Below are 10,151 nucleotides of genomic sequence, written 5' to 3'. Positions count from 1 at the left end.
CGGGAGTGAGGGACGGGAACCTGGGGTACAGCCCCGGAAGGGGGGCAATAGGGGAAACCTCTGCCCAGGGGGTTGGGGTGGGAGCCTGGAGATAGCGCTCCGGGAGAGGGCAGAGTAGGGGAAAGCTGTGCCCAGGGGCAGGGACCGGAGCTTGAAGGTAGAATCCCGGGAGAGGACAGAGTGGGGGAAACCTCTGCCTAGGGTGCTGGGACGCGAGCCTGGAGGCAGAGCCCCGGGAGGGTACTGAGTGGAGGAAACATCTGCCCACAGGTTCTGAGGCGGGAGCCCGGGACTCGGAGGGCCGCGAGCCAAGGGAACCTGGGGGTGGGGAGGAGGGAGATGCGGTAGGGGAGGTGCTCCTGGGTCCGCGCGGGTGCCGCCACCGTGAGGTGGCGGGTGCCGCGCACTTATCCGTTGGCCAGCTCCGTTCCGGGATCCGCTACCAGACGGTCCCTGAGATAACGCGGAACCGGGCTGAGGGAGGATAGAGCCGAGACTGGAGGATCGATTGGCACCTCCGCCCACATTTCCCACAACGCCTTTCCGAAGGATAGGTTGGAAAGGCTCCTGGATCCAAACTCAAACTCGTTGAGGTAAAACAGGTTTCAGCTCAGTGTCCGCCCCTCCGGATGCCCCCTCCCACCCCTCAGCAGTGTCTGTTGGGGTCTACAAGCAACTTGCGACCAAAATTGGAGACAGAATCAAGTTTATGGAAGATGGTCTGTGATTCTCAGCCTTGTCGCTTCCTGCTACCAATTGCTATGGAAACACTGCCAGGCACAGGCTTTTGTTTTGAGTCCTTAATTACTTAATTTCGTTTATACACGTTTATTACAACCTCTGTGTTAAGTCTTGTGGAACATACAAAGACAGGAAAGGCGCTTTTCCTGCCCAGCAAAGACTTTACCATAAAAATGATACATGTGGACACAAATAATATACTATAAAAGCAGACTGAGCCTGCAAAACCACAAAATATAAAAATTAATTTCGTGTCATTAAAAACACCTAGAACAGAAAGCAAAAACTCCTTTAGATGACCACAATAAATAGGAATATAATTTAGCTTCATATTATGGCCTATAAAAGAGAGATCAGTTAGGAAATAGAGAGGAAAGATAAAAATTGGAAAATATACAGACAATGTGAGTGAAAGAGACCCTAAAGGTGGGTAGGGGAGGGGGCATCAGAAGATTATTCACAGCTCATAAATACAATCACAAACAGGCTGTGTGTGTGTGTGTGTGTGTGTGTGTGTGTGCGCGCGCGCGCGTGCGCATAGCTTTTAAAAAGTTTATACATATATATTTCTATGTCTTTAAAAAGAGAAGTAGAAATAGTGGGGAATAGAAACACATAAAGTCACTAATTCACAGAAAAATATTACAATTTTATGTTATAAAATTTCTACTGAAGACTTTAATCAGTTACATTTTGCAATTTTAGGCATATTTGCAGAACTATGCAATTATAGGTATAAAGGATGGGTTAAAACTATAGAAAAATAGAAAGGGTTCAATAAACTTGTCTTAGTCTCGGTTCTGTTTCCTATGAGCTGTTTGACCTTGGGGAATTTATTTACAGTAATTTCTTGAAGCCTCCGTTTTCTCATCCTTATCACAGGGAGAGCTATTTCTACTTTATGGGCTTGTCTGAGTTTTAATTAAAATAAAATATAAATCACTTAGCCCAGTGCCCAGCTCTAAACAAGTAATAGGTATTATTACTATTATTAGTTTATTTTAATCCTGCTGTTTGTCTTGCTGGCCAATTAAGGATTAGATTTCAGCCAATAGCATAATTCCTCTCCTGACTTCACAGACCATGTACTTAAAGCTTGCAAGTTCTGGGTGAGTATAAAAGAAATTATATTTCTTTTTCATAGGTATTTATGTTTGTGAGTGAACTGTGCATCTGATTCACAGTTCAGACAGACAACATTACCTGATAAGCTCCTGCAAACAGGAGGTTTGCAAAAGCCGAAAGGATGAGTGAATTTCTCTCCTTCGTTACTGTTCAGTGGTTATAGATAGATATGGATGACACATTTTTCATTAGTAATAACCAGCATCCTGATAGCAGCTCTTATAAAGTACTTTTCACATTATCTCACTCATATATGCTGACTCTTTAACCCATCCTTCCTTCCTCTTGACCTCCAGGGTTTTTTTGGTTTTGTTTTTTTTGTTTTTACTTCGCAAAAGGGGCAGTCAGAAATGTCAACAGAAAAGTCCATACTAAACAGCCTGACGCCAGCAGTGCCTTAAAGGTCAAGCTGAAAGTAATTTCCTCATCATTGTGCTGTGCTCTGATCCAGTCAAAAGAGGCAGCGTGTGTCTAAGCAGGCCAAGGACCCAGTGGCTCCTGGCTTTTAGGCAAACAAAAAATTGCTAGCTCTGATCTCTCTACACCATCCAAGGACACAGTTCACAGCCCCTTTTCCTAGTATTTGTCCAAGGTAGGCGGAGAGGAGGTGGGAAAAAAAATGGAAGGGCATTGGGTCTGAGAGAAACGGTCTAAATCCTTATATGCATGTGAAGATAAACATTGCTTTTTTTCTCACATCTAGAAATTCATTTTCATTGGGTTTTAGAGGGGGTTGTTGCAAAAAACAAATAAACTGCTTCGAATAACATCTGGTAGGCAGTGTTATTATTCATTTTATTTAGAGTTGGTTTAGAACCTTAGGACTGGGCCTTATCAAATCCCACTCCTCTTTCCCCACTTCCCTTGGAGGTCGGAATGTTAAGAATCTACATGAAGCTGATTCAGGTCCCCCAGATTTGCACTGATATGGCTGGTAGACTCTTCTCCAGTGACCAGGTTTCAAGAACTTTGATTGGGGGTTTCTTACGAAAAGTAGTTGTTATGCTTCCATTTCAAATGGTGGCAGTTGACAGAGTGGGCCAGAAAGAGGAAGGATCTGGACAATATTTACTTTGAGAAAAGTATAAGGGATCACTTCTTTACAAGCTATGAGCAGGCGCTTTGCATATATTATCTGTGTTTGAAAATTGCAGCAAGCCTGTAAGGAAGGTGTTATTATTCATACTTGATAGAAGATTCTGTGGTGCATTAAGCATAATTCTCCAGACCCAGAGAAAGAGTGAATAAGAGTCAGAGGCAGGAGTTAAACCAACCTGCCCCTAAAGGCCAGGGGCCTTTCCCTAGTGCCATTCCTACTACCCTTGCAATGACACTTGTCAAGGGACCTGACTCACAGACCACATATAATTGTATAGCTATTAAAGGAATACAACAATTAATGGAATCAACCAGCATGGTGTTCACTTGAAAGAGCAGTATACGTTATACCCATGACCCTTTGGATATCTAATACACATCTCAAATTTCACATGTTCCAAAATGAGCCTCTGATCTTCCCAACTGCCCCTTCCCCCACTGCCTTCTCTGTCCCCATTTATGGCAACTCCATCCTTTCTGCAATCAGTTCTTTATCTCATACTTCACATCCAAACCATCAGCCAATCCTGTAGGCTCTCCTGTCAAAACACATCTAGAATCGAACCACCTCTCACCACTTCCACTGCTATCCCAAGGGACCGCATTATCTCTTGCCCCCCAGTGGCTGTAATCTAATAGATCTCCCTGTGTGACCCTTTTCCCTTTCTACAGTCTCTTCTCAGCTCAGCATCAGAGTGATTCACTGTGTGGTTCCATTTCACTGAGAAAATGACCTCCAGGGCCCTAGTGATCTTGGACTTGTTGTCTCTCTGGCTTCACCTGGTGCTCTCCCCTTTGTTTACTGTGCTTAAGGCCACTGGTCTCCTCACTATTCTTGAAACACACCAGGCACATTCCTCCCTCAGAGTGCACCTCTCCATGCGCTTACACTCCCATAGCACTTACTATGCAACTGAGGCCATCCAAAGGCTGGACATAGTAACTTATCTAACAATACCACAAGGTACACACTATTTGCATCATTCCTCTTGAAAGAAGTGTGAGGATTAAGGGACACAGAGAGAGTCTATGCTGTTAATCATTTAGCTTATGCCACCTCTAAAAAGGATGGCTGGCGGTTATACACCGCCATTTTACATTCCTGATATTTCTGAGCTTTTCATCTTTTTCATCTATTGGAAGTTGGATTTGAACATGTATTTAAGATGTGAATTTTCAGGCATTTGCTATGCAATCCAATTACATTTTCCCTCTCTTTTGGTACAGAGCCTTTGTTTAGCCATCATGCTATTTTTATTTTGCACAACAAAGACATCCACTGACTTTAACATTTTTTCTGATTGGAAAGGGGACTTTATAATCCCTTCCTAAGAATAACTGGTCCTGTTCCTCTCCCTCTCTTTTGTTCACCAACCCTTCATTCATCAATACGGGAATTCATGCATATGAAAGTATAGACGTATAACAACGTCTAGAGACTGCTGATTGCATTTACATGTTATATGAACTATATAAGAGACAGAATAAGAGCAGACATCTGCTCTTAGCAATTGGCTTAGAGGAACAGAGCGTCCAGTTTTTCTGTGAGTGAAAAAGTCCTTGAACCCATGGATAAAGATGCTCATTGCAGAAAGACTTTAAGGATAAAGGGAATGAGAGTGGGAAGGAGAGTGAATTTAGATAGAAGGATCAAAGGAGTGAAAATGTGACAAGAAAGAGGTGATCAGAATCTTAAGAGTGGAGATGAGAACAGAGTGTAAAATTAAGAAAATCTACAAATCTTTAGTATTAGCCATCCAAATTCCAAATACTCATCAACCACAGGTTGTCACCAATTTTTTACCAATCTTTCTTTTCCACCCGTGAGAATGAATGTAATGCCTGTGAAAAAATGTTCGGTCATTTGAAAAAGTATAATATCATTGTTATAGGTTTGTATTCATTTTTTTCTCTTTTATAAGCTTTAACATAATTTTTAAAAATCTTTGTTTTATAACCACTGGAACTAAAATCAGATGCTAATTCGTAAATATTAGCACATAATAGTTCTCACTTACTGAGCTGGTCTGTAAGCCAGGCACCCCACTTGGTTAAATCCATTGCCTACTGAATCCTCAAGAAAGCCTTAAGAGGTGTGTCCACTTTATGAAACAGGAAGCAGAGGCTCAGAGATGCTGAGTAATTAAGATGTAGGTTCCATGAAGACAACGGTTTTTGTTCTTCTTTTTGCCTTTTTAAAAATTGCCCCGCCCCTCACACGTAGAACAGTACCCGACACATATTATTTACTCAATAAATGTTTTTTGAATGATACATGAACTTGCTCACACATAAGAAAATACCAAACCAAAATTCAAAAATCAGGCTTCTCCAGAGTCTGTGTTCTGTATCATCTGCTTCTCTGCTTCCAGGATATTTAGCTCTTAAATATAGCTCTTTGAGATTCCTGAGGCACAAATTTAAATGGGCAGCCCCAAATAGAATGTGTTGTCCATTGTTTCTGTTGTGGGCACACTTTTAAATACAAATTCCTGGGTGTCCTTTATCCCTAAAATGAATATATCTTTATTATTTTTCTCATTGTAAGAGTTACACCAGCTCACTGAGAAATTTGAATGATACTGAAAGTATAGAAATCAGAACAAGGATTAGAATAAGGCCAGTGAAGCTCCAGCTTCAGGCACAAAATTTAAGGGGAAAGCAAAAACTCAGTAATCAAAATAAGCAATGTTTTAATTCACTATTTTAAATATATAAATTAATGTAAAAAATTCATGATAAATGAAATAACAGAATTTTAAATAGAGACAAATTCTGTAGGCCAGGGTTTGGGTGAGTAGAGTGAGGCACTGGCTCTCAGGGTCACACAAGTACAGGGTCAGATACTGTCTGTATTTACAATTCTGATATTTTGTTCATTATAGACTTTCCTGCATTTATTTGGAATTTTATAAAAATATATTGCATTAACAATTTATCATAATAACTGCAGGTTGTTTTTTTTTTTGTTTTGCTTTTGTTTGTTTATTGTGGCAATTCTTAAGTTTTGCAGCTAAGGTTGAGTGCCTCGATCACCTAACCATAATCCCAAACCTAGTAAAAATGAGAGACTGCACCAAATCACATATAATCACGATTCGTGTTTGATGAACAGCATTTCAAAACACCTCTCAGATTTTTCCATGCGTTTTTTAATCCACACTATCCCTACTCTTTTGAAATGTTTTGTTTTTCAATCGATACCATGGACAGAGGTAAATAGTGACTACAGCATCATTTTAAGGGGCCAATTCGTAGTTCATTTTATAGATATACCATAGCTATTTGGTCAACTCTGTATTTATGAAATGACACTGAACAAGCATTATTGCACATGCTTTTTTGGCTGCTTGTCTGATTATTTTCTTGACATAAGATACTAGAATTGAAATTGCTGGGTCAAAGAGTATGAGTGTGCTCACTGCTTTTAAAAGCTATAAGGACTGTTAAGGAGTCACTGGCAGTTGAATTTAGCCCTTTTATATGATATTCATATAATTTTTTTAATGTGTTTTTTTTTCTTTCAACAGGGCCAGGCAACAAAATGTCCTCAAATTTATCGCCAACACTGAATTCTGGAGGTAAAAAGAGATCAATCAATATATTCTTGTTTGGGCCTAGCAATGTTAGGCTCAATAGCAGATTGTGAGCATAAGAAAAGGAGAATGTTACACGATAAATATAAAATGTAATGAGTTTATAAACTACCTGCAGAGAAGATTCTGTTCTACTTTGTAATTCAAAAAAATCTTCAAATCAGAGGGTGCATTAAATTGTCATATTTAGCTTGATTGCCCCAGTCTCTCATGACATAAAACAATTAACTCAATTATTTGTCATAGTCCAGGACATATATAACTAAACTTTATGAAAATCTGCCCTCTTCTTTCCTTTACCATCCTTTCTCATCTCATTCTTCTGCCTATTTTTTATTTTTATTTATTTTATTTTATTTTATTAATTAATTTTTTTGAGTCGGAATTTCGCTCTTGTTGTCCGGGCTGGAGTGCATTGGCGTGATCTCAGTTCACCACAAACTCCGCCTCCTGGGTTCAAGTGATTCTCCTGCCTCAGCCTCCCAAGTAGCTGGGATTACAGGCATGCGCCACCACGCCCAGCTAATTTTGTGTTTTTAGTAGAGACAGGGTTTTACCACGTTGGCCAGGCTGGTCTCAAACTCCTGGCCTCAGGTGATCCACTTGCCTCGGCCTCCCAAAGACCTGGGATTACAGGCATGAGCCATCGTGCCCAGTCTCCTTCTGCTTATTTATATGCATACAAGGAATAAGGACTTATTAGTATACAAGGAATTACAATTTTCACTTATAAATCTGACAAAGATTTAACATGTGGATAACACTAAGAGTTTGTAATAGGTAACAGGCACTCAGGCACTCTATAGGCATTCTCTTTAAAGGAATAATTGGCACTATTTGTATTTACAATGTAAAAGTTTGGCTGCAAGTGACAGAAAATATAAAACAACGGTGGCTTAAACATGATAAACGTTTGTTCTCGCTCAGGTAAAGTCTGGATGGAAGCATTCCATACAGAGGTTCACATCAGGGGCCCAACTCCTTCTGGCTTGTTCCTGGGCTATGTTCTTGGTCCAAGAGGGCTGCTTCCACACCAGTGGTCACATCCATATTCCTGCCAGCCAGGAGAAAAGGGGAAGGCGAGGACATGCCCTGAAGTTGCATTCGCCACTTCCGCTGACATCCGCTTGGCCAAAACGTAGCCACGTGGTTATACCTGCCTCCAAGGGAGGCTGAGAAACATAGCCTCTACTCTGAATGTTCATTTAGGGTTCTATTCCTATAGAAGAAGAAAGAATGGATATTGGGGGTTCACTAGTAGTCTCTACTCCACTACCATTTTTTTTAAAAAGCATTTAAAAGGAGCCATGTTGAGCATTTATTCTACAGATATGCATACACAAGTGATTAAAAATGCGTGCACAGGAATATTTATTGCAGCATTGTTTACAATAGCAAAAGACTGGAATCAATCATAATATCCATTGGAAAGCGCTGGTTATATAAACTGTAATACATCCAGGGAATGGAATAATGGGATACTAGACAGAGAGCTTCTCTGTCACCCAAGCTGGAGTGCAGTGGCACCATCTCGGCTCACTGCAACCTCCGCCTCCTGGGTTCAAGCAATTCTGGTGCCTCGGCCTCCTGAGTAGCTGGGATTACAGGTGCCCACCATGCCCGGCTGATTTTTGTATTTTTAGTGGAGATGGGGTTTCCCCATGCTGGCCAGGCTAGTCTCCAACTCTTGACCTCAGGTGATCCACCCGCCTTGGTCTCCCAAAGTGCTGGGACTACAGGTGTGAGCCACCACACCTGGCCGATGATGCCTTTTTTAATTAAAGGATTTATATTACTTTGTTAAGAACTGTGACAGGGCTGATTTTCTTCTATTTGCAAACTAGTAAGTTAGCTTGCTACAGTTTCCTGGATGCTGACAAGAGATACAAAACCCTTGGGTCAGAGACAAAGGACTTTATTACTCACAACACGACAAGCAGCATGAGTTCTGACATATTTGGTACCAGTACCCTAAGACCCATAGCCTTCTTTTAAGATTAATACAATTATGTATTAACAACATAATATGAATCTTTGAACCCATCAGAATCCACAGACAAGGATCTTCACAAGAAATTACATCCTGATGATAACTACATACCCTATCCCTTGGCTTTCATCCCCTAAGCCAGGCACCATGTTGAAGTCTGTTTAGATTATTTCCTTACTTTTTTATTTGTATGTATAGTTTTATACTGTATACATGTAGTCTTAAAGAGCATAATTTTCATTTTAGTTTTAACTTTTAAAAAAGGATATCTTGTTGACTATCATATTTTAGAACTTTTCAGTTAACATTATATATATATACATACATACATATTTATTTCAATTTTTTAAAAACAATTGTTTTTATAGACAAGGTCTTGCCATGTTGCCTGTTGCCCAGACTGGTCTTGAATTCCTGGGCTCAAGTGATCCACTTCGGCATCCCAAACTACTGGGATTACAGAAGTGAGTCACCATGCCCAGCCAGCATTATATTTTAAGAGTCATTCATACTGTTGTATGTTTTAGATCATTCATTGTCACTGCTGTACAATATAACAAAATGCAAATATACTATAGTTTACAGTTGATGCTTCTTTGGGTATTTGGGTTGTTTACAGCTTATTGCTATTAAATGGTGCTGCCAATGAACATTCTTGTTCACATCTCCTGGTATACAAGAAAGTTTCTCTTGCATGTATACCTAGGAATAGAGTTGCTGAATCTGACATTAGCCGGATATCCAACTTCAGATAATAATGTCAAAGTGTTTTCCAAAGAAGTTGTGCCAATCACATCTCTACAAGAAATGTGTTAGAGATCCTGTGGAATTATATCCTCTCCAAACACTTGGTATTGTCAAATTTTTTAATGCTTTGCCAATCAAATGGGTGAAATTTGGATCTCATTATGGTCTTTATTTGCATTTCTGATAACTAATGAAGTTGAACAACTCTTCATATGTTTATTGACCGTAAGTGTTTCTTCTTCTGTTAAACGCCTATTTAATACAGTCTTTTTTCTATTTGTCTTTAGGTTGTTAGTGCTCTTTATATTGATTTGTAGTTTTGTAGATATGGCATATCCCAATTATGTTGTCTGTATAGAGTACAAATATTTTCTCCCAGTTTGAACTTGTCTTTCACTTTGTTTATGGTGTCTTTTGATGAGCAAAGTCTTTAATCTTAATGTAGCCGAATTTATCAATATTTTCTTGTATAGTTACTACTTTGTATGTTTTTAAGAAATCCTTCCCTAGCAAAGGCCTAAATGATATAACCTGTAGGTTCTACTACTTGTTTTAAAGGTTTTTGGGGGACAATTTTATGCTTATTTCATCTGTAGTTAATTTTTGTATGGAGTGTGAGGTAAAGATCCAATTTCCTCTTTTATTCCATGAGAATAACCATCTTCCCCAACTCGTTTTTTGAACAGTCTCTCCTTTCTCCATATGTGGATATGTTCCTGAGATTTCCATTCTAGTCCATTAGTGAATTTGTCTTTCCCTTTGCTGTAGCTCCATAATAATACACAGCAGAGCAATCTCCCCTTCCTGTTCCTCTTGGGAAGGGTTCTCACTATTCTTGTCTCTTGGTTTTCCTT

At 39.7% G+C, this 10,151-nt stretch overlaps 1 protein-coding gene and 1 long non-coding RNA gene across 2 annotated transcripts in view; one reads left to right on the top strand and one right to left on the bottom strand.

Annotated features, from left to right (window-relative positions):
- LOC126930317 (uncharacterized) overlaps positions 1-10,151 on the bottom strand; it is a 590,715-nt gene that overhangs the window by 111,928 nt on the left and 468,636 nt on the right. The gene's annotated exons all lie outside the window — the stretch shown is intronic.
- The window catches only part of CCDC38 (coiled-coil domain containing 38), a 67,594-nt gene continuing 57,472 nt past the window's right edge, over positions 30-10,151 (top strand). Inside the window, exons 1-2 of the mRNA XM_050747173.1 lie at positions 30-593; positions 6,495-6,545. Of these exons, the coding sequence (XP_050603130.1) occupies positions 6,509-6,545 (37 nt within the window). The 5' untranslated portion in view covers positions 30-593; positions 6,495-6,508. The remainder of the gene's footprint in view (positions 594-6,494; positions 6,546-10,151) is intronic.

Source organism: Macaca thibetana, chromosome 11 (genome assembly GCF_024542745.1).
Source record: "Macaca thibetana thibetana isolate TM-01 chromosome 11, ASM2454274v1, whole genome shotgun sequence".
In the NCBI taxonomy this organism is placed as follows: Eukaryota; Metazoa; Chordata; class Mammalia; order Primates; family Cercopithecidae; genus Macaca; species Macaca thibetana.
This window is presented reverse-complemented; position numbering and strand designations above follow the sequence as displayed.